This window comes from Oncorhynchus kisutch, linkage group LG15 (genome assembly GCF_002021735.2).
Source record: "Oncorhynchus kisutch isolate 150728-3 linkage group LG15, Okis_V2, whole genome shotgun sequence".
NCBI lineage: Eukaryota > Metazoa > Chordata > Actinopteri > Salmoniformes > Salmonidae > Oncorhynchus > Oncorhynchus kisutch.
This window is the reverse complement of record NC_034188.2, coordinates 17,642,849-17,668,104: the sequence shown is the minus strand read 5'-3', so window position 1 is coordinate 17,668,104 and position 25,256 is coordinate 17,642,849. Positions and strand designations below refer to the sequence as shown.

Genomic DNA, 25,256 nt, shown 5'->3' with positions numbered 1-25,256 from the left:
TAAAGGCTAAAATATGTTTTATTCAACCTTAGTTTGTCTAGTTACACAGCACAGCAATATGTAACACAGTTAATAGGCTACACATCAGCCAATGTATGATCCTTTTAAAATCTCAGAAACCATGCGAACCCACTCATTCTAAATACTAGTTGTACAGCAAAGTTGTAAATGGTAAACAAGGGAGAGATTGACATTACATGGTATTGCACTGAACAAGTTACAACAGAGGTGAAACTAGCAAAAATGCACAAGCATTCATTCTAGAGCATCAGCAGAGTGGTCACATTCAGGGGAACATAACGGACACCAAAAAGCATTACTGAACTCATTTTGACTCTGTTATTGTAAAGAGATAGGCAGAGGTAAATTCTGGCATCTAAAACACAACAATTAAATTAAATATTCGAAAAGACTACTATACTGAACAAAAATAAAAGCAACATGTAGTGTTGGTCCCATCTTTCATGAGCTGAAATACAAGATCCCAGAAATGGGATACGTACAAAAAGCGTATTTCTCTAATTAAGTGCACACATTTGTTTACATGCCTGTTAGTGAGCATTTCTCTCTGCCATGATAATCCAGCCACCTGACAGGTGTGGCATATCAAGAAGCTGATTAAACAGAATGATCATTACAAAGGTGCACCTTGTGCTGGGGACATTAAACACCCACAAATTTTTGTTGTTGTTTTGTCACACAACACAATGCTGCAGATGTCTAGTGTTGAGCAAGTGTGCAATTGGCATGCTGACTGCTACCCAGTGGGTGGGCCTGGCTCCCAAGTGGGTGTGCCTATGCCCTCCCACTTGGTCATAGGCCCACCTATTCCCAAGTGGGTGTGCCCATGCCCAGTCATGTGAAATCCATAGATTAGGGCCTAATTTATTTATTTCAATAGAATGATTTCCTTACATGAATTGTAACTCAGTAAAATTGTTAATTTGTTGCATGTTTTGTTTATATTTTTGTTCAGTCTAGCTAAAAATGTAAAAACCTATAGTAAAAACTATGTAAAAACCTATAGTAAAAACTATGTAAAAACCTATAGTAAAAACTATGTAAAAACCTATAGTAAAATCACAACAAAAGATCAGTACTAGCTTGAAACTATAACTTAATCGGAGCTGGTTTGTTTTGGTAAAGAAGAATGAGGTGAGGTATGAATGAATACTGCCTCTTCTATTTCAAGGTGTCAACAGGTCTTCCAGTGCACTGTGCAGTGTTCTGACTACACAATTATGGGGGCAGGGTGAGTAGCATTGCAGTTTGGTCAGTTTGTAGGTGTGTGTGTGTGTGTACATATTTGGGGGAGGGTGTTGGGTTTGTTTTTTGTGCCAGGAAAAGATTGGCATCAACTATTATTCCGGTCATGTGTGTGTGTGTGTGTGTATGTATGTATGTATGTATGTTGAAATAAATGTGTGTGTGTGTGTTCTCGCCTAGTTCACAATGGCAGATGAGCACATCTTGTTGATCCCACAGAGCCTGGATCCCCTGTACAGGTAGTAGTAACCCTAGAAGGAAGGAACAGGCAACAAGACATGAACACAAAAATACACATCAAAACCTCTATTTGCACAATATGTTCCAAGAGTTCAGGCTTGACTTCACTAAGAAAAAAGGGTTCCAAAAGGGTTCGGCGGCTGTCCCCATAGAAGCAATTTTAGATCCAAGTAAAATAATTTGGGGTTCCACGTAGAACCCTCTGTGGAAAGGAGCAGGTAATGGCGCCGGAAGAGATGGCTGCCGGTTTACGGTCCCCTAACCAATTGTGCTATAGTCTGTTTTTTTTGCGTTATTTGTAACTTATTTTGTACATAATGTTTCTGCCACCGTCTCCTATGACCGAAAAGAGCTTCTAGATATTATCAGGACAGTGATTACTCACCCCGTACTAGAAGATTTTTTCTTTAACGAGTCAGACACAAAGGATTTACTTCAGACAAGGCCCTAATCCCTGTCATTGGCATGAAAAGGAGACGGAGATATCAGGGACGTAGGTCTGGGTGCCTTGTAAGGAACCGATGACGAGTGGGTAATCTGCCTCTACCATCAGTCTTATTAGCCAACATAAAATCATTGGATAACAAAATAGATGCGCTACAAGCATGTACAGTGAGGGAGAAAAGTATTTGATCCCCTGCTGATTTGTACGTTTGCCCACTGACAAAGAAATGATCAGTCTATAATTTTAATGGTAGGTTCATTTGAACAGTGAGAGACAACAAAACAATCCAGAAAAACACATGTCAAAAATGTTATACATTGATTTGCATTTTAATGAGGGAAATAAGTATTTGACCCCCTCTCAATCAGAAAGATTTCTGGCTCCCAGGTGTCTTTTATACAGGTAACGAGCTGAGATTAGGAGCACACTCTTTAAGGGAGTGCTCCGAATCTCAGTTTGTTACCTGTATAAAAGACCTGTCCACAGAAGCAATTACTCAGATTCCAAACTCTCCACCATGGCCAAGACCAAAGAGCTCTCCAAGGATGTCAGGGACAAGATTTTAGACCTACACAAGGCTGGAATGGGCTACAAGACCATCGCCAAGCAGCTTGGTGAGAAGGTGACAACAGTTGGTGCGATTATTCGCAAATGGAAGAAACACAAAATAACTGTCAATCTCCCTCTGCCTGGGGCTCCATGCAAGATCTCAGCTCGTGGAGTTGCAATGATCATGAGAATGGTGAGGAATCAGCCCAGAACTACACGGGAGGATCTTGTCAATGATCTCAAGGCAGCTGGGACCATAGTCACCAAGAAAACAATTGGTAACACACTACGCCGTGAAGGACTGAAATCCTGCAGCGCCCGCAAGGTCTCCCTGCTCAAGAAAGCACATATACATGCCGGTCTGAAGTTTGCTAATGAACATCTGAATGATTCAGAGGACAACTGGGTGAAAGTGTTGTGGTCAGATGAGACCAAAATGGAGCTCTTTGGCATCAACTCAACTCGCCGTGTTTGGAGGAGGAGGAATGCTGCCAATGACCCCAAGAACACCATCCCCACCGTCAAACATGGAGGTGAAAACATTATGCTTTGAGGGTGTTTTTCTGCTAAGGGGACAGGACAACTTCACCGCATCAAAGGGATGATGGACGGGGCCATGTACCGTCAAATCTTGGGTGAGAACCTCCTTCCCTCAGCCAGGGCATTGAAAATGGATCGTGGATGGGTATTCCAGCATGACAATGACCCAAAATACACGGCCAAGCAACAAAGGAGTGGCTCAAGAAGAAGCACATTAAGGTCCTGGAGTGGCCTAGCCAGTATCCAGACCTTAATCCCATAGAAAATCTGTGGAGGGAGCTGAAGGTTCGAGTTGCCAAACGTCAGCCTCAAAACCTTAATGACTTGGAGAAGATCTGCAAAAAAGAGTGGCACAAAATCCCAATTCAGCTGGTGCACGAAATCTAAGGAAGTCTCAAGGTTCTGCTCACCTGAGGCAGAGTATGTTATGATAAGCTATAGACTACATCATTTTCCAAGAGAGTTTTCATCTTTATTCTTCGTATCTGGCTATTTACCACCACAAACCGATGCTGGCACTAAGACCGCACTCAATGAGCTGTATATGGCCATAAAACAGGAAGACGCTCATCCAGAGGCGGCGCACCTAGTGGCCGGGGACTTTAATGCAGGGAAACTTAAATCTGTTTTACCTCATTTCTACCAGCATGTTAAATGTGCAACCAGAGGGCAAAAAATAATAAAAAATAATAATAAAAAAACAAAAAAAAAAACTCTAGACCACCTTTACTCCACACACACAAAACTCTCCCTCGCCCTCCATTTGGCAAATCAGCCCATAATTCCATCCTCCCGATTCCTGCTTACAAGCAAAAACGAAAACAGGAAGCACCAAATAAAAAAATAAAAAAAGTGCTCAGATGCTAAACTACAGGACTGTTTTGCTAGCACAGACTGGAATAGGTTCTAGGATTCTTCCGATAGCATTCAGGAGGACACCACATCAGTCCCTGGCTTCATCATTAAGTGCATCTATGACATCGTCCCCACAGTGACTGTACGTACATACCCCAGCCAGAAGCCAAGGATTACAGGCAACATCCGCACTGAGCTAAAGGGTAGAGCTGCTGCTTTCAAGGAGCGGGACTCTAACATGGAAGCTCATAAGAAATCCAGCAATGCCCTCCAGCGAACCATCAAACAGGCAAACAGGACTAAGATTGAGTCATCCTACACTGGTGCCGACGCTCGTCGGATGTGGCAGGGCTTGCAAACTACTACAGACTAAAGACACAACAATGGTAGGCCTGATCACCGACAATGATGAGACAGCCTATAGGGAGGAGATCAGAGACCTGGCCGTGTGGTTCCAGGACAACAACCTCTCTCTCAATGTGATCAAGACAAAGGAGATGATTGTGGACTACAGGAAGAGGAGGATCGAGCACACCCCAATTCTCATTGACAGGGCTGTAGTGAAGAAGGTTGAGAGCTTCAAGTTCCTTGGTGTACACATGAGCAAACTAACATGGTCCAAACTAGAGGTTGACCGATTCATCGGAATGGCCGATTAATTAGGGCCTTTTTATTAGGGTATTTTTGGGCGCAGATTTGCCTTTAAAATAATATATATATATTTATTTAACTAGGCAAGTCAGTTAAGAACACATTCTTATTTTCAATGACGGCCTAGGAACGTTGGGTTAACTGCCTCATTCAGGGGCAGAAAGACAGATGTTCACCCTGTCAGCTCGGTGGATCCAATCTTGCAACCTTACAGTTAACTAGTCCAACGCAATAACGACCTGCCTCTCTCGTTGCACTCCACAAGGAGACTGCCTGTTACCTTTGCTTACTGCTAGCTAGTTGCTAGCTAGCATTAAACTTATCTTATAAAAAACAATCAATCATAATCACTAGTTAACTACACATGGTTGATGATATTACTAGATATTATCTAGCGTGTCCTGTGTTGCATATAATCGGACTGAGCATACAAGTATCTAAGTATCTGACTGAGCGGTGGTAGGCAGAAGCAGGCGCGTAACATTCATTCAAACAGCACTTTAGTGCGTTTTGCCAGCAGCTCTTCATGTGCGTCAAGCATTGCGCTGTTTATGACTTCAAACCTATCAACTCCCGAGATGAGGCTGGCTAGTTAGCGCGCGCTAATAGCGTTTCAAACTTCACTTGCTCTGAGCCTTGGGGTGGTTGTTTCCCTTGCTCTGCATTGGGTAACGCTGCTTCGATGTGGTGGCTGTGGTCGTTGTGTTGCTGGTTCGAGCCCAGGGAGGAGCAAGGAGAGGGACGGAAGCTATACTGTTACACTGACAATATTAAAGTGCCTATGAGAACATCCAATAGTCAAAGGTTAATGAAATACAAATGGTATAGAGGGAAATAGTCCTATAATAACTACAACCTAAAACTTCTTACCTGGGAATATTGAAGACTCATGTTAAAAGGAACCACCAGCTTTCATATGTTCTCATGTTCTGAGCAAGGAACTGAAACGTTAGCTTTCTTACATAGCACATATTGCATGTAAGATTCTCCAACACTGTTTTTGCATTATTTAAACCAAATTGAACATGTTTCATAATCTACTTGAGGCTAAATTGACTTTATGGATGTATTATATTAAGTTAAAATAAGTGTTGTTTTTTCAGTATTGTTGTAATTGTCATTATTACAAATACTGTTTTTTTTTTTAATCGTTTTTTTGTTGGTCCTCCAATAATCGGTATCGGCGTTGAAAATCATAATCGGTCGACCTCTAGTCCAAACACACCAAGAGTGTCGTGAAGAGGGCACGACAAAGCCTATTCCTCCTCAGGATACTGAAAAGATTTGGTATGGGTCCTGAGATCCCCAAGAAGTTCTACAGCTGCACCATCGAGAGCATCCTGACTTGTTGCATCAATGCCTGGTATGGAAACTGCTCAGCCTCCGACCGCAAGGCACTACAGAGGGTAGTGCATACGGTCCAGTACATCACTTGGGCCAAGCTGCCATCCAGGACCTCTATACCAGGCGGTGTCAGAAGAAAGCCCTACAAATTTTCAAAAAGACTTCAGCCACCCTAGTCATAGATTGTTCTGTCTGCTACCGCACGGCAAGCGGTACCGGAGCGCCAAGTCTAGGTCCAAAAGACTCCTTAACAGCTTCTACCCCCAAGCCATAAGACTCCTGAACAGCTTTTCAAATGGCTACCCAGACTATTTGTATTGCTCCCCCTTTTACGCTGCTGCTACTCTCTGTTTATTATCTTTACATAGTCACTTTAACTCTACCTACATGTACATATTACCTCAACTCACCGGTGCCCCAGCACATTGACTCTGTACCGGTACCACCTGTAGTTATTTTACTGCTGCTCTTTAAATTATTTGGGGCTTGTAAGTAGGCATTTCACTGCCTGTTGTTTTCAGCACATGTGACAAATAACATTTGATTTGAAATGGAACCCAAAATGGTTCTATTTGGAACCAAAAGGATTCTACCTGTAACCCAAAGTTATTTTTATACCTAGAACCAATGGGTTCTCCTATGGGGACAGCCGAAGAACCCTTTTTGGTTCTTGATAGCACCTTTTTTCTAAGAGTATGTTTTATGCATGCATTGTAAACAAATACACTGTTTGCAAATCCCCACATAACTCCTTGTCATAGAGATTCACTGTGACAGCCTCCTCTTACCTGTTCTCCATAGTCCTCTCCCCAGCTGTTCTTGATGGCCCAGAAAGGCTTGCCTTGACCTGTACACAGAAACAACCAGACACACATGACTCACACATTCTGACTCATCAGTGTTGTTATTACGCTAGGCGTAAGGTAAATAAGTAGTCAGTCTCACGTTCTCCGTAGCCCACGAGCAGCACTGCATGGTCAATCATCCAGGGGTTGCAGAATATCTTCAGAGGGTGGGACACACCCTTCCTGTAGAACTGAGAAGAAACAAGGAGAGAAAAGCAGGTGGGATTAGATAGATAGATACTAGTCACTTCATTGTTCAGTTGTGTTTTAGTGATGCTAATTTAAGTATCAATAAGGAGCATACAGCAGTGAGGCCTGTTACCTGCATTGCGAATGCGTTCAGGGCCACAGATACTGGTCCGTTCTCAGCCAGCCAAGCAGCGATTTCTAAACATAAAAAGGGAAGGAAACCAAAATTAACACATGAAGCCAACCCTCTTCAATCTGTACCGCATTGTTCAATCTTCATCCAAACCTTCAACCTATCATCTGTACCACATTGTTCAACCTATCATCTGTACCGCATTGTTCAACCTATCATCTGTACCACATTGTTCAACCTATCATCTGTACCGCATTGTTCAACCTATCATCTGTACCGCATTGTTCAACCTATCATCTGTACCGCATTGTTCAACCTATCATCTGTACCGCATTGTTCAACCTATCATCTGTACCGCATTGTTCAACCTATCATCTGTACCACATTGTTCAACCTATCATCTGTACCGCATTGTTCAATCTTCATCCATTCAACCTATCATCTGTACCGCATTGTTCAACCCATCATCTGTACCACATTGTTCAACCCATCATCTGTACCACATTGTTCAACCCATCATCTGTACCACATTGTTCAACCTATCATCTGTACCACATTGTTCAACCTATCATCTGTACCACATTGTTCAACCTATCATCTATACCACATTGTTCAACCTATCATCTGTACCACATTGTTCAACCTATCATCTGTACCACATTGTTCAACCTATCATCTGTACCACATTGTTCAACCTATCATCTGTACCACATTGTTCAACCTATCATCTGTACCGCATTGTTCAACCTATCATCTGTACCGCATTGTTCAACCTATCATCTGTACCGCATTGTTCAACCTATCATCTGTACCGCATTGTTCAATCTTCATCCATTCAACCTATCATCTGTACCGCATTGTTCAACCCATCATCTGTACCACATTGTTCAACCCATCATCTGTACCACATTGTTCAACCCATCATCTGTACCACATTGTTCAACCTATCATCTGTACCACATTGTTCAACCTATCATCTGTACCACATTGTTCAACCTATCATCTATACCACATTGTTCAACCTATCATCTGTACCACATTGTTCAACCTATCATCTGTACCACATTGTTCAACCTATCATCTGTACCACATTGTTCAACCTATCATCTGTACCACATTGTTCAACCTATCATCTGTACCGCATTGTTCAACCTATCATCTGTACCGCATTGTTCAACCTATCATCTGTACCGCATTGTTCAATCTTCATCCATTCAACCTATCATCTGTACCGCATTGTTCAACCTATCATCTGTACCACATTGTTCAACCTATCATCTGTACCACATTGTTCAACCTATCATCTGTACCACATTGTTCAACCTATCATCTGTACCACATTGTTCAACCTATCATCTGTACCACATTGTTCAACCTATCATCTGTACCACATTGTTCAACCTATCATCTGTACCACATTGTTCAACCTATCATCTGTACCACATTGTTCAACCTATCATCTGTACCACATTGTTCAACCCATCATCTGTACCACATTGTTCAACCTATCATCTGTACCGCATTGTTCAACCTATCATCTGTACCGCATTGTTCAACCTATCATCTGTACCGCATTGTTCAATCTTCATCCATTCAACCTATCATCTGTACCACATTGTTCAACCTATCATCTGTACCACATTGTTCAACCTATCATCTGTACCGCATTGTTCAACCCATCATCTGTACCGCATTGTTCAACCCATCATCTGTACCGCATTGTTCAACCCATCATCTGTACCGCATTGTTCAATCTTCATCCATTCAACCTATCATCTGTACCACATTGTTCAACCTATCATCTGTACCACATTGTTCAACCTATCATCTGTACCGCATTGTTCAATCTTCATCCATTCAACCTATCATCTGTACCACCTTGTTCAACCTATCATCTGTACCGCATTGTTCAACCTATCATCTGTACCGCATTGTTCAACCTATCATCTGTACCGCATTGTTCAACCTATCATCTGTACCGCATTGTTCAACCTATCATCTGTACCGCATTGTTCAACCTATCATCTGTACCGCATTGTTCAACCTATCATCTGTACCGCATTGTTCAACCTATCATCTGTACCGCATTGTTCAATCTATCATCTGTACCGCATTGTTCAACCTATCATCTGTACCGCATTGTTCAACCTATCATCTGTACCGCATTGTTCAACCTATCATCTGTACCGCATTGTTCAACCTATCATCTGTACCGCATTGTTCAACCTATCATCTGTACCGCATTGTTCAACCTATCATCTGTACCGCATTGTTCAACCTATCATCTGTACCGCATTGTTCAACCTATCATCTGTACCGCATTGTTCAACCTATCATCTGTACCACATTGTTCAATCTTCATCCAAACCTTCAACCTATCATCTGTGTCTTTCTCTCTGTGTACCCTACCCACTCGGCTCTCTCTCACGCTACTTTTTTCAAAGTGTTGTTCTCCTCCCACTCACCGTTCTCGTCCTTGGACAGCTCCACAGAGCTGTTGATGTAGGCGGTGACTTTGTCTGTGGTGAAGTCACAGCTCTGCTTCTTGCCGGTGTAGCTGTAGTCAGTCTCTGTCTCCAGACCACCCAGCTTCTCGATAGCTTCATATGCATTTGATGGAAGCCCGCCCCCACAGGCCTGGTCCACAGTATCACAGTCCACCAGCTCTGTGGGTGACAGGACATTGAACCAATCAATTCAAGGCTCTTATGGAGAAAGGGGAAACAGTACTGTTGTACATGTAAGTGTATGATACCTACAAATGCTTGTGCTTACCTTGCTCAGAGAGAGACACTAGTTTGCCAGTTTTCACAAACCACTGGCCCTCAATGTTGCCTGTCACCGAGAATGCCCAGCAAGAACCACACATGCCCTGCAATACAAACCACACACAGGCCTTACCTACCTCCACATTTTCCATGAATTGTGTCATATCTACAGTATGAATGAAAGTATGACTTTTGCGTACCTATAAATGTTTAGTGAACCATCAAAGCAGAGTCATGAATACTTTATGAATGCTATATAAAGCCTTAAGTTATTTGCCCGATCAGAAATACAAATCATACATACAGTGGGGCAAAAAAGTACTTATTCAGCCACCAATTGTGCAAGTTCTCCTACTTAAAAAGATGAAAGGCCTGTAATTTTCATCATAGGTACACTTCAACTATGACAGACAAAATGAGAAAAAAAATCCTGAAAATCACATTGTAGGATTTTTAATGAATTTATTTCCAAATTATGGTGGAAAATAAGTATTTGGTCAATAACAAAAGTTTATCTCAATACTTTATTATATACCCTTTGTTGGCAATGACAGAGGTCAAACGTTTTCTGTAAGTCTTCACAAGGTTTTCACACACTGTTGCTGGTATTTTGGCCCATTCCTCCATGCAGATCTCCTCTAGAGCAGTGATGTTTTGGGGCTGTTGCTGGGCAGCACGGACTTTCAACTCCCTCCAAATATTTTCTATGGGGTGGAGATCTGGAGACTGGCTAGGCCACTCCAGGACCTTGAAATGCTTCTTAGGAAGCCACTCCTTCGTTGCCCGGGCGGTGTGTTTGGGATCATTGTCCTGCTGAAAGACCCAGCCATGTTTCATCTTCAATGCCCTTGCTGATGGAAGGAGGTTTTCACTCAAAATCTCACGATACATGGCCCCATTCATTCTTTCCTTTACACGGATCAGTCGTCCTGGTCCCTTTGCAGAAAAACAGCCCCAAAGCATGAGGTTTCCACCCCCATGCTTCACAGTAGGTATGGTGTTCTTTGACATTCTCCCAATCTTCTTCTGGATCATCCAAATGCTCTCTAGCAAACTTCAGACGGGCCTGGACATGTACTGGCTTTAGCAGGGGGACACGTCTGGCACTGCAGGATTTGAGTCCCTGGCCGGCGTAGTGTGTTACTGATGGTAGACTTTGTTACTTTGGTCCCAGCTCTCTGCAGGTCATTCACTAGGTCCCCCCGTGTGGTTCTGGGATTTTTGCTCACCGTTCTTGTGATAATTTTGACCCCACGGGGTGAGATCTTGCGTGGAGCCCCAGATCGAGGGAGATTATCAGTGGTCTTGTATGTCTTCCATTTCCTAATAATTGCTCCCACAGTTGATTTCTTCAAACCAAGCTGCTTACCTATTGCAGATTCAGTCTTCCTAGCCTGGTGCAGGTCTACAATTTTGTTTCTGGTGTCCTTTGACAGCTATTTGGTCTTGGCCATAGTGGAGTTTGGAGTGTGACTGTTTGAGGTTGTGGACAGGTGTCTTTTATACTGATAACAAGTTCAAACAGGTGCCATTAATACAGGTAACGAGTGGAGGACAGAGGAGCCTCTTAAAGAAGAAGTTACAGGTCTGTGAGAGCCAGAAATCTTGCTTGTTTGTAGGTGACCAAATACTTATTTTCCACCATAAATTCATAAAAAATCCTACAATGTGATTTTTTTTCTCTAATTTTGTCTGTCATAGTTGAAGTGTACCTATGATGAAAATTACATGCCTCTCATCTTTTTAAGTGGGTGAACTTGCACAATTGGTGGCTGACTAAATACTTTTTTGCCCCACTGTAAACATTTACAGTCGTACCTGTAGTCATCTCCAGTCTGTAAGACCATCTCTAAACCCGGTCCTACCTGGTTCTTGACGGGGCTGACCGCTCCATGCTCTCTCCAGTCCCAGTTGGGCGGGGCGGGGCCACGGGGCATTACTGCAGGCTTCATGGACTGCTGGAGGTTCTGCTGGCTCAGCAGGGGGTTCAGGTACAGAGTCCTAAACTCCTCCTCTGGAGGGAGAGAAAAAGAGGGTAGAGGGAGGAGAGGAAGAAGAGATGGATTATTCACAGTGTACAGCTGAGGAGTTGTACTGTAGCTTTGTGGAACTAGCTTAGAGCTCTGCTACCCGACCAGAGCCCGACGGGCCCCGACATTATACATTGGGTTAGGGCCGGGTAGGGTCTGTTTTTCATCAATAACTAGGGTACGGTCAGGACTCGGGTGTCATTAAATTGATCACTAACATTTTGAAGCTGAGCCATCTGCTCATGCTCTGCTGCAGTAGTCATATCCGACTAAGATCAAACATGGTGTCAGAGGTGTTTCAACCTCGTCAAATACAAGTCAGGAGACACTCAGAGTGCATGCAGAACAAGCTGCATGCAGGGAGTGAGTGACAGACAGAGAGGAGCAGCTAATGGATTTACTAACAGAGGAGGTTATTTCTGATTTGGGGTTTTGAGCCGGGGCTTAAATTTGGCAGAAGTAAATCGGGCCATTGGTAGGGTGGGGCCTGAGCGTCACAGGCATGGGTAGGGCTCGGGATTCAAATCCATTCCTATGCAGGGCTCTAAATTAACTACGTAGAAGAGAAATGACTCAACAGATTAGCTCTCTTTGCAAGGGAACATGTTTTAAACAGTCACAGAATCACACACAGGAAGTGCTGTTGCTCCAGAGAGGGCAGACGGTGAGCTCTCCAGCACGCTCAGTGGTTGTTCTGGAATTGCTTCAGGCTTGTTAATCTGCATTCTCACACATGCGCGTGCACACACACCTGTGAGGTCGCTGAACTTGGTGACCCCGTACTCGGCTGTGCCCTGGTCCAGAGACTGGAGCTTCTCGGCAGTCTTCAAGTTCTCATGGAAGACACGCAGCCGCCGGTCAGCCTCTGTAGCAGCAAAGGTCAGACAAAAATGTTATGTTTAGATGTTTTACCGTCTCATCTGTGGAGGCGGATGGATGGTATTGTGTAAAATGATGGATTGACATTTATCTCTCACCCTCTTGGCTGCTGTAAGTCCTATTGTATCTGACCATGAACTCTTTGAACTGACCCAGAAGCTCCACAGAATCCACTGACTCCTGTCACAAAACACAAGTTGATTATTCACAAGTAAATTAAATATATACACATACAAAATAAAAGAGAAACTCAAACACACACATACCACAAACGCTATGTTTTTCTATTACCTCAACTGGTTTGGTGGAGAGGGGCAGAAATTCAACTTTGTTGGTCTCAACTGGTTTGGGATCAACTGGAAACCAATGATCATGAAAAACAATTAGGATGTAGCTATGAGTATTTATACAAACAATCCCGAAACAAATAAATGCACAAAGGTAACTTTAGTTCCACAGTTGAACCAATGACACTAACCTGCTGGCTGGCACTTCTGTTTGAGAAGGGTGGACTTGCTCTCCCAGGGAATGTCCCAGACCTCAAACACACATACCTCTGTCTGACAGAGAACACATCAGCGGAGAGAACATGGTTAGTGAGATAACCTGTGTTTATTTTATTGGGCTACTGTGTTCATGACTTCTTTATAGACAGTATATTAAAACGTAATGTATTGTTATGTGCACTTTAGGGAAATGTTGAAATGATTCACGTGAAATGAGATGAGCTGTTTAATATCAGGAGAATGGTACAGCACATAGGCCACATACAAAGGATATGTAGTGTAATGTTAACAATAATAACTCCTTTCCTCTGTCAACAACAGTCCATTTCTGAACCTATACAGAAGTGAAGCACAGGAGTGAACAACACAAACACTTCGTTCCCTTGACCTTGGAGACATTTCTGATTAAGTTGGGAGTGGAAGTGGGAGCTGAACAGACATTTATAATAACCTACAGTAGACCCTGATACACACACAATGGCCTTGATACTGGGCACTCTTCAGTGTTGCAAGTTCATTTTTAATGAGTGGTTTAGGTATTGCCAATGTTCACTATTGCAAAACATTGGGGTTTTATTTGAGTTGATGAGGAGGCCTTAGTTTAGCTGTACTTTCCCTGGAACTCTCTCTCTCCAACAACCCACACCATTATCATCCTAAAACAGAAAAACAAACAGACACACATACTGGCCTCACCTTCAGGTTGTGTTCCTCTGGGTAGAAGTCACAGATCCTCAGTCTGGCAGCCTTTTTACACTGGGTGTTACTTAGTTCCACCGTGATGCTGTATCGGATACCCTTCACCTGCTACAAGGCAGGAAAAACACAGTGAAGGTGGCCTCTTTGAAAAAAGAAACAACATCAACTCTGCGGTTTTTGTTTTGCCATCTAGCATACCATTTATCTCTGACTTCACTTTCAAGACCTAATCCAGTAATTATGGCATTTACAGGCCCAGCTAAACGGGCTGATTATGCTGGAAATTACAGGTCTCTTAGTTAGTTTGTCTGGCTGAGACAATAGGTTTGTTGAGACCAGTGTTGGGGAAGTTACTCTGAAAAGATAGTTTATCACGCTACCAATGACTTCACACTGAAAGACGTTAAGCTAAACTAAAAGGGTACCCTTGAAAAACATAGTTTACTGAACTAAAATTACCCTGGAAAAGCAGTTCATTACATCCAAAGTACTTCGTGATAAATTATCATATGTAAATCTGAAATGTCAGACTACAAATTGCAAGAACAGATCACATGTTAAACAGAATGTGTAACAGCCTATTAAACACAAACTGTTTCAACTGATCATTTGGCAGATCTGATGCTGAAAAAGCAAGAAAATTCTTGCCTACTTCACCCAGATTTTATTTTTGCAAAAAGAGTAGTGTGTAGTTCAAGTAGTTAGCTACATGGCAAAAAAGCAGTTAACTACTTGAAAGCACTACCTTAACTACCACCAGACTACTGCAAAATGTAGTTTGATTAGTTGAGCCCCACGTTTATAAAATAAATAAATAAAATATAAATGCTTTTTGGCATTAATACGTGTCACATATCATTTTGCAAACAATGTAAAAAATATATATCATTGAGTTAATAAAGCCGCATACAAACATGGAATCTTTTTTGTTTTCTTGAGTAAGGGAGCTCCAAAATGCAGGTGTTTCAGCCTAGCTCCGTGCTTTCTGTGGCGGTGGCGCAAGCCAGCAGAAAATACGGAACGTTGCGCCGTGATTGGCTCAGTGTTCAGTCACTCATGGGGACACTACGTCACCGCCAAGTCAAAGGGTAGAGGTCGGAAATTCAAGCCCCTTGGATGCTGCCATACATTAGAAGTGCCCATCCAAGAAGGCTCAAGGTCATTGGTCACAGATAAAATCAAATCACGTTATAGCTACCGTAGCTTTGATTGGACTGATCATGTCAACGTCATACTTTCAAAATCTTAGCTAGCAAGCTAGACATGCAGTCATCATCATGAATTATGTAGACAATCTACTGGCAAATCCTTTTTAATCCTTGTCATATGAAGATAAATAATAAAGAGAAATTATAGATAAAACGTATCGGTGCTCATCGGCCATAAATATTACACAACAAGTTTGAAATCAACAATGAGTGGTTTGGAAGGAATCACTGGCTAACTGCAAGCATTGCAATGCAATCATTAGCCTGCTGTTCAGTGGAGTAGCTGTGTTGTCCCAAGTCTAAGATTAAGGGTGTCTTTCTTAGTTTAAAATGATACATTTTCAACATTGGCCATGCTGTCAATGAACCATGCCATGCTCAAAACAACTTAACTCGGAACTGCAAAATCTGACTTTAGTGAGTTCAAGACAACTGGGAATTGGGAAAAACGAGTACGACTGGGAAAATATGTTTTGAACTTTCATCCAACTCTTAATTGTAAATCGGGAACTCTGGCCTCTTTCTAGAGCTACGACCTGAAGATCACTGACGTCATCATGATTCAACCCCCCCAGAGAATGCAGAGAATGCCAGACTAAATTTGCCCACAAAAGGACCAACACGCCACAACTAGGGGAGTCCAAAAATGTCTTGTATACTGCTGCATAAATGATGTAATATGCCAGAGAGATATGTATACTGTAGCTAAGAAAGTAATACTAAGTGTATGTTGTGTATTAAGCTGCTAGTAGCCCATGTTCCTCACCCTAATAATTTGGTCTATTTTTTCCTCTTAATTTCATGTACTGTTCTGACTTGGTGGTGCACATGTAGCCTATAACCTGTTTTAGAGAAATGTAATCATCGAATATTGTAAGACCTTTTATTGTCTGCTTATATGCCCCTTTTATTTATCCTACGGTTCTGACTTTGTGTACAGGCAGAACACTAAGAACTGCCCATGTTCTGAATTCTGTCGCTGTACATTTCAAAAGTGCTGATCAAATATTTATATTGACTACGTCTGTCCTAGCTCGCTCATTAATGACTGAATTGAAATTACGAATTGCCTCTTATCTGCTTGTTATCCCCTTATGCCATAGTTTGTACATCTCAATTATCTGTAGAAAGCACATTTGTTTAAGCAAGTCAACCATGTTTTTTAAAAGTCAATAAATGAGGCTGAATGAATTGTTTCGCTGCCAGATAAGACGGAGCTGATAGCCTGTTTGTGGGCACTGTTTGTCACCGTTATAGTACAATGAATGTATTGTTTAGTGTTGTGGCTTTGCTGGCATGCATCCCACATTTATTTATTTTTGCCATGCCAAGATTGACATGCTAAAAATCGCCAGTGGATAGGAGTCATAGGACACTGGCATTATTCCTGTGGACATAAAATGTCTTGTGGATATAGAGGCCTTACAGGCTATAGTCATTAGCAGTGGTGATTTTAGCATGTAAATCTTGGTGGGTGGAATGCATGCCAACAAAGCCACAAAAAATGTGGGGCTCGGCCCCACCTGCCCTGAATGACGGGTCGCCACTGTTCATTAGGCAGTATGAATAGGCTTAGCTAACCATGTGGGAAAACTTCACTGAAAGCATGGTTAAATATTAAGAGTGCTTGGTTGGGCTGCAGTATAACAAATTAAGCTGAGTTACACAGATGTCATGCAGTTCAGATGCACTAGCACAGGTTGGTGCGCTCTGACGTAGGCGGCGGTATTATCTAACGAACTGAAATCTGTGATGGCCTATTCGCCACATATTATGGCCTACAATCACAATAGACATACACTTCATTGTAGGCTAATAACATGTAATTATTTACATAGCACAAGTTATGACATTACAATAAACAAATATTCATTTTCACAAGACTGTAGTCTACCTGTTTACTGGCAGAGAGGATCTTGCTAACTCTGCGAACGTGCATCGCATTGGACCCCATGTTATAGCGGTCCTCTGCAAACTTCAGTGCCTTCTTTAGACCTGGGTCGTTTTCCGACAAACGGACGGCAGACCCGGGTGCCCCCATCAAAGGGCCATCCAAATCGGCCAGAACCGAGCCCAAAACCGCTAGGATTAGGCAAAGAAGAACAGGGTGGCGAAATCCGACGTCCATGTTGACCCGTCTGTTTGTAGAGCAGTAAAACTCCAACCGAGGGTGGACGGTGAGATTATAAAACGGGATTTTTGTTTTCCTAGTTACCTATCAATGCCACAACAAATCAGAAGACCGCCCCAAATAGAAATGGTTACACAATGGTTACAATGGCCGTGTTCGAGAGGATCAAACCCGCAATGTATCATGGGTAAATTCTGACTGACTGACCGAGCTACAATAGTTAGTAGTCATTCACGGGTGATTTGTAGATCAGTCAGTCGGCAGTAGCCTGCAATCGTTTTGATGCTCTGAAACACGGCCATTGTTGTCTGAAACAACGACGGAACAATGGTGCGCGGAGCTACAGGGACTGGAAATATGCATATACCACCCTATGCATCCTACTGCTGCCTTGCTTCTGAAGATAAATGGGGTTGGTTCGGGTCAGTCCCTGGATGGGAGACCAGATGCTGCTGGAAGTAGTGGTGGAGAGCCAATAGGAAGCACCCTTTCCTCTGGTCTAAAAAAAAATCCCAATGCCCCAGGGCAGTGTAGATTGCAGTCTTTCGGATGGGACGTTAAACGGGTGTCCTGACTCTCCGAGGTCACTAAAGATCCCATGGCATTTATTGTAAGCGTATGCATGTTAACCCTGGTGTCCTGGCTAAATTCTCATTCGGGCCCTCAAACCATCACGGCCACCTAATCATTCCCAGTTTGCAATTGGCTCATTCATCCCCCTCCTCTCCCCTGTAACTATTCCCCAGGTCGTTGCTGTAAATGAGAACGTGTTCTCAGTCAACTTACCTGGTAAACTAAGGGTTAAAAATAATAATAATAAGATATTAATACATATATTTGAATTAATATCCATTCCAGAGACAAGAAATGGTGTAATATCCTATTGTGAAGAGACTGGCTCAGACTTGGTGCCAAATTTTGAAATATTTCAACATCCAAAATATTACTCAACACCTCTGAAGTCTGTGATGAACTATTCCTTATGCAGATAAAGGAGAAATAACTTGTGCTGGTATGGGTGATACTGATATCAGTTTAGTGTTCTGTTTTGCCAGTTAACTGCCTGTATTCTTGTTTACTTCTTGTTTAATTATGGGTTATTTTGCAAATACAGGCCTTAGATTTTGAAGATAAAATATAAATTTAGATTTTAAATTTCACATCCATTTAAGTAAAGATGTTTATATATATATATATATATATATATATATATATACATATACTTTAAATATATACAGTGGGGCAAAAAAGTATTTAGTCAGCCACCGATTGTGCAAGTTCTCCCACTTAAAAAGATGAGAGAGGCCTGTAATTTTCATCATAGGTACACTTCAACTATGACAGACAAAATGAGAAAAAAAATCCAGAAAATCACATTGTAGGATTTTTAATGAATTTATTTACAAATTATGGTGGAAAATAAGTATTTGGTCAATAACAAAAGTTTATCTCAATACTTTATTATATACCCTTTGTTGGCAATGACAGAGGTCAAACGTTTTCATAAGGTTTTCACACACTGTTGCTGGTATTTTGGCCCATTCCTCCATGCAGATCTCCTCTAGAGCAGTGATGTTTTGGGGCTGTTGCTGGGCAACACGGACTTTCAACTCCTTCCAAATATTTTCTATTGGGTGGAGATCTGGAGACTGGCTAGGCCACTCCAGGACCTTGAAATGCTTCTTACGAAGCCACTCCTTCGTTGCCCGGGCGGTGTGTTTGGGATCATTGTCATGCTGAAAGACACAGCCATGTTTCTCTCTCAATGCCCTTGCTGATGGAAGGTTTTCACTCAAAATCTCAAGATACATGGCCCCATTCATTCTTTCCTTTACACGGATCAATCGTCCTGGTCCCTTTGGAGAAAAACAACCCCAAAGCATGATGTTTCCACCCCCATACTTCACAGTAGGTATGGTGTTCTTTGGATGCAACTCAGCATTCTTTGTCCTCCAAACATGACGAGTTGAGTTTTTACCAAAAAGTTATATTTTGGTTTAATCTGACCATATGACATTCTCCCAATCTTCTTCTGGATCATCCAAATGCTCTCTAGCAAACTTCAGACGGGCCTGGACACGTCTGGCACTGCAGGATTTGAGTCCCTGGCGGCGCAGTGTGTTACTGATGGTAGGCTTTGTTACTTTGGTCCCAGCTCTCTGCAGGTCATTCACTAGGTCCCCCTTTTTGGTTCTGGGATTTTTGCTCACCGTTCCTGTGATCATTTTGACCCCACAGGGTGAGATCTTGCGTGGAGCCCCAGATCGAGGGAGATTATCAGTGGTCTTGTATGTCTTCCATTTCCTAATAATTGCTCCCACAGTTGATTTCTTCAAACCAAGCTGCTTACCTATTGCAGATTCAGTCTTCCCAGCCTGGTGCAGGTCTACAATCTTGTTTCTGGTGTCCTTTGACAGCTCTTTGGTCTTGGCCATAGTGGAGTTTGGAGTGTGATTGTTTGAGGTTGTGGACAGGTGTCTTTTATACTGATAACAAGTTCAAACAGGTCCCATTAATACAGGTAATGAGTGGAGGACAGAGGAGGCTCTTAAAAGTTACAGGTCTGTGAGAGCCAGAAATCTTGCTTGTTTGTTATTGACCAAATACTTATTTTCCACCATAATTTGCAAATAACTTAATTAAAAATCCTACAATGTGATTTTCTGATTTTTTCTAATTTTGTCTGTCATAGTTGAAGTGTACCTATGATGAAAATTACAGACCTCTCTCATCTTTTTAAGTGGGAGAACTTGCACAATTGGTGGCTGACTAAATACTTTTTTGCACCATTATATGTCCTTGTCCTCTCCTTTGGTTTATTTAGGGGGTGTCTTATAGAAAATGAAAATAAATAATTAAAGTCAGCAACAACCATAGTAAATCACACAAATAGACATCAAAATCACTCAGTCATCCTAACATTATACAACATGTAATGGTCTTATTCAGCAAATAAGTGAAAAGAAAGTTGTGAACTGAAACCCATCTCACAACTTTCCCAAAGGAATAAAAAGGAGGCAATGGAAAATAAACCAAAGAAACGGAAGATCAACTATCCAGAAAATAGTGGTTATGAAGTCAAGGAACACACCTGTCAAGGAACACACCTGTCAAGGAACACACCTGTCAAGGAACACACCACCACACTCACCTAAAGTCTTCAGCTACAGAATGATATGTGATTGTTTTGGCCCACATACCATGATAATTCAACAGACAGAGGCAGACAAAGCACAACCTTACACTTCAACCTGCACAGCACCACAGCCATCTCCTTGCACAATACAGCCCATTGCAGACATACATGAGGGACTGATTGGAAAGTGGTGTGTTGTGAAATATGAGGAAGACCCTTACCCTGGTATTATACAAGATGCAGAAAGCTGTGCTCTAGTCAAGACGATGAGTAGTATGGGAGCCAATCGATTATTTTGGCCAATGACAAAGGACATTGTATGGTACCGACCTGAAAATGTGCTTGGGCTTTGTCCCTGAGCCTCATCCTGTGACTAAACGGCATATGATGCTTGATGGCGCAGTCTGGGAGGAAATTTGCTCTCTCATTAAGCAATATAGAGTATTATTAAGGGCAAAACCTAATCTTGAGTGAGTACACACCTGTCTCATGAGTCTGAATCAATAGGCTACAGCCAGTGAACAATCATTTGTTTAATGTCAAGCAGTGTTTCCAACCTTTCTGCCTAATGTTTTGAATCCCAAAATTGTTCTAAAAGGTGCTTTAAGTTCTTGAGGCATGTATCATTGATTTTTGAGGTTTTGAATGGTGTGTTCTAGATCTTAAATCAAATTAAACATGTATAACTGCCACCATTAAAATGTTGTTTTGTATGAAATGGCATTTCCAACATGCACATTGGCTACCCGGACTATCTGCATTGTGTCCCACCACCCGCCAACCCCTCTTTTATGCTACTGCTACTCTCTGTTCATCAGATATTATGCATAGTCACTTTAACCATATCTACATGTACATACTACCTCAATCAGCCTGACTAACCGGTGTCTGTATGTAGCCTCGCTACCGTATATAGCCTCTCTACTGTATATAGCCTCGCTACCGTATATAGCCTCACTACTGTATGTAGCCTCGCTACCGTATATAGCCTCTCTACTGTATATAGCCTCGCTACCGTATATAGCCTCACTACTGTATGTAGCCTCGCTACCGTATACAGCCTCTCTACTGTATATAGCCTCGCTACCGTATATAGCCTCTCTACTGTATATAGCCTCGCTACCGTATATAGCCTCACTACTGTATATAGCCTCGCTACCGTATATAGCCTCACTACTGTATATAGCCTCACTACTGTATATAGCCTCGCTACCGTATATAGCCTCACTACTGTATATAGCCTCACTACTGTATATAGCCTCGCTACCGTATATAGCCTCACTACTGTATATAGCCTCACTACTGTATGTAGCCTCACTACTGTATATAGCCTCTCTACTGTATATAGCCTCACTACTGTTATTGCCTCGCTACCGTATATAGCCTCTCTACTGTTATTTTTCACTGTCTTTTTACTGTTGTTTTTATTTCTTTACTTATCTATTGTTCACCTAATACCTATTTTTACTTAAAAATCACACTGTTGGTTAAGGCCTGTAAGTAAGCACACCTGTTGTATTCGCTGTACGTAACAAATACACTTTGATTTGATTTGAATGCCAAGACTGTGCAAAGCTGTCATCAAAGCAAAGGACAGCTACTTTGAAGAATATAACATATATTTTGATTTGTTTAACACTTTTTTTGGTTACTACATGATTCCATATGTGTTATTTCATAGTTTTGATGTCTTCACTATTATTCTACGATGTAGAAAATAGTAAAAAGAAAGAAAAACCCTTGAATGAGTAGGCGTGTCCAAACTTTTGACTGGTAGTGTATATTCTGTGTGTTCATGTGTGTGTGTGTTTGTTTGGGCGCATGTGCATGAGGTGAGAGATTCGTCTTCATCAAAGGCTAGCTGGGATGGACGAGAGCGAGGACATACATTTTCCCTGACACCCAAAAGTACTGGTTGCATTATGAACGCTTAGCAGGACAGGGAAATGGTCTAATTCACACCCGTATCAAGAGAACATCCCTGGTCATATCTACTGCCTCTGATCTCACTAAATGCAAGCTTTGTTTGTAAATTATGTCTGAGTGTTGGAGCGTAACCCTGGCTATCCGTAAATGTAAAAAACTAGAAGATGGTGCCGTCTGGTTTGCTTAAATATAAGGAATTAGAAATCATTTCTACTTTTACTTTTGATACTTAAGTATATTTAAAACCAAATACTTTTACTCAAGTAGGATTTTACTGGGTGACTTTTTCATTTTCTATTAAGGTATCTTGACTTTTATTCAAGTTTGACAATTGGGTAATTTTTCCACCACTGACTACAGGTAAGTACGCACTTGTACACACACCTGTGTGAGACGTATCATGTGTTGTGTGTTTCCTATATCATGATGTTGTGTTTGGGTGTGCTTTTCACTCAGAAATCGAGTAGTGCATCTGAAATTCTTCATCAGATACACTACTGGAGCCACATTAGATTACAGCAACCCATCTGAGCCAGGAGGAAGAGTCCATTCTCATGGCATGAGGGGGAGATGGACATCAGAACGTTTCAGAGTGAGATGGACATCAGAACATTTCAGAGTGAGATAGACAAAGAATAAATATTGAGATAGACAAAGAATAAATATTTGCTGAGGAAGGGGTGGGGAATATGGGCATGTCTCTTGACCCAGAGTTGGAAAGGTAATCTGAGATGGAACGGCAATCTGGAACGGTAATCTGAGATGGAACGGTAATCTGAGATGGAACAGTAATATGGAATAGTAATCTGAGATGGAACAGTAATATGGAACGGTAATCTGAGATGGAACGGTAATCTGAGATGGAAAGGTAATATGGAACGGTAATCTGAGATGGAACGGTAATATGGAACGGTAATCTGAGATGGAACGGTAATATGGAACGGTAATCTGAGATGGAACGGTAATATGGAACGGTAATATGGAACGGTAATCTGAGATGGAACGGTAATCTGAGATGGAAAGGTAATATGGAACGGTAATCTGAGATGGAACGGTAATATGGAACGGTAATCTGAGATGGAACGGTAATATGGAACGGTAATCTGAGATGGAACGGTAATATGGAACGGTAATATGGAACGGTAATCTGAGATGGAACGGTAATATGGAACGGTAATCTGAGATGGAACGGTAATATGGAACGGTAATCTGAGATGGAACGGTAATATGGAACGGTAATATGTAACGGTAATCTGAGATGGAACGGTAATCTGAGATGGAACGGTAATATGGAACGGTAATATGGAACGGTAATCTGAGATGGAACAGTAATATGGAATGGTAATCTGAGATGGAACGGTAATATGGAACGGTAATCTGAGATGGAACAGTAATATGGAACGGTAATCTGAGATGGAACGGTAATATGGAACGGTAATATGGAACGGTAATCTGAGATTGAACAGTAATATGGAACGGTAATCTGAGATGGAACGGTAAATCTGAGATGGAACGGTAAATCTGAGATGGAACGGTAATATGGAATGGTAATCTGAGATGGAACGGTAATCTGAGACAGCAAAGCAGCCAGACAGTATCCCCAGCACACTGACTGGGACTTCAACCTGTGTGATATCCTGATGGAGAGCTCCAGAGGAGTAATGACCAATAGGTGGCGCCAAAGTATTATCTTTAGGGGTGGCCCTCATGTATTTTGTTACTGTAAAACAATAGGAAGATTTGTTACATTTAAACACCTGCTTATATGTTTAAATCTGTGTGAATGTATTACTTTTTGTGTCTTTTATTGAACTTAAAGATGTGCGATATTTCATGCAAAAACCAGACAATGTTGAAATATTTTACCATAGGCCTCCACCTAAAACGACCATTTTACTGTAGCCTACAGTATTGCACAAATGGAGTAAGGGTTAAATCAGATTATCTCAGTATTATGAAACATCCAGGGTGGATGACAACACAAACAAAGTGCCTTCCTCATGTTCATATATTTGCAGGGCCGGTTCCAGGTATAGGAGACATAAAAGGTTGTTTAGGGCCCCAGCCGCTAATGACATGACATTCTTTATAAAATTGCTGTAACGGTATTCTTCTGGTGAAAGAGAGGCGGACCAAAATGCAGCGTGGTTAGTTTTGTACATCTTTAATAAAGATGAAACTACAACAATCTACAAAACAAGGACCGTGAAAAACCGAAACAGTCCTATCTGGTGCCACAAACACAAAGACAGGAACAATCACCCACAAAACCCAACACAAAACAGGCTACCTAAATATGGTTCCCAATCAGAGACAATGACTAACACCTGCCTCTGATGAGAACCATATCAGGCCAAACATAGAAATAGACAAACCAGACACACAACATAGAATGCCCACCCAGCTCACGTCCTGACCAACACTAAAACAAGGAAAACACATACGAACGATGGTCAGAACGTGACAATTGCTACTTTTTCTCTCCGCCCCATTGCGAAATGTGTGGAATTGCTGAATACGTGCTTTAAAACAGAAATGTCTCTAATTAACTTTAAAACAGCATCAAGAGGCGGGCCAATAAATGTTTTGCCACGAGATGGAGGGCCCTCAAAAGGCTAGAGCTGGCCTTTGTATTTGCATGTTACAGACAAACATTCCTATGTCTCCCATGTTCTCCTTATCATTTCATTTAATAGATATTACAAATGTTTTTATTGGTGTTTGTATAGCATTTATGCATTTACATCCTACATTTCACATTCTGTCATTATGTCACTCAAAAACATGCTCACAGCACAATCTGTCCAAAAATGTCTGTGTATACCTTTTGATTTTATGTAATTATTAAGCCACCTAAGATGTTTTAAAATGTCCTATAGTAGCATAGGCCTGTTAGTAAAACCCCTATGTATTTGG

The 25,256-nt window shown here is 41.7% G+C and overlaps 1 protein-coding gene across 3 annotated transcripts; it reads right to left on the bottom strand.

Moving 5' to 3' along the window:
• LOC109879818 (cathepsin F) lies at positions 1 to 18,012 on the bottom strand. Of its 3 annotated transcripts, XR_004202989.1 has the most exons (14): positions 17,042 to 17,672; positions 13,937 to 14,047; positions 13,213 to 13,294; positions 13,026 to 13,090; positions 12,833 to 12,914; positions 12,607 to 12,720; positions 11,691 to 11,839; positions 9,833 to 9,929; positions 9,523 to 9,723; positions 7,058 to 7,122; positions 6,836 to 6,926; positions 6,679 to 6,737; positions 1,046 to 1,517; positions 1 to 997 (listed from the first exon to the last, which is right to left on the bottom strand). XR_004202989.1 is itself a non-coding variant. In XM_020471991.2 (13 exons), exons 1-13 carry the CDS (start codon positions 17,273 to 17,275, stop codon positions 1,443 to 1,445), a joined length of 1,425 nt encoding a protein of 474 aa, XP_020327580.1. In that variant the 5' UTR covers positions 17,276 to 18,012; the 3' UTR covers positions 1 to 1,442. The 3 variants fall into 3 exon arrangements, 2 of the variants coding, with proteins under 2 accessions (XP_020327580.1, XP_020327581.1); XM_020471991.2 differs by having other exon boundaries at positions 1 to 1,517; positions 17,042 to 18,012; XM_020471992.2 differs by having other exon boundaries at positions 1 to 1,517; positions 12,833 to 12,911; positions 17,042 to 17,488.
• Positions 18,013 to 25,256: the final 7,244 nt, after the last annotated feature.

Excerpts from the sequence above, each read along its gene's own strand:
- LOC109879818 (XM_020471991.2), bottom strand. The coding sequence starts at position 17,275 with ATGGACGTCGGATTTCGCCACCCTGTTCTTCTTTGCCTAATCCTAGCG. Across the intron at positions 7,123-9,522 it reads GCTGTCCAAGGACGAGAACG|AAATCGCTGCTTGGCTGGCT; the intron begins GTGAGTGGGAGG and ends TTTTATGTTTAG. Across the intron at positions 6,738-6,835 it reads GCTCGTGGGCTACGGAGAAC|GTCAAGGCAAGCCTTTCTGG; the intron begins GTGAGACTGACT and ends TTCTGTGTACAG.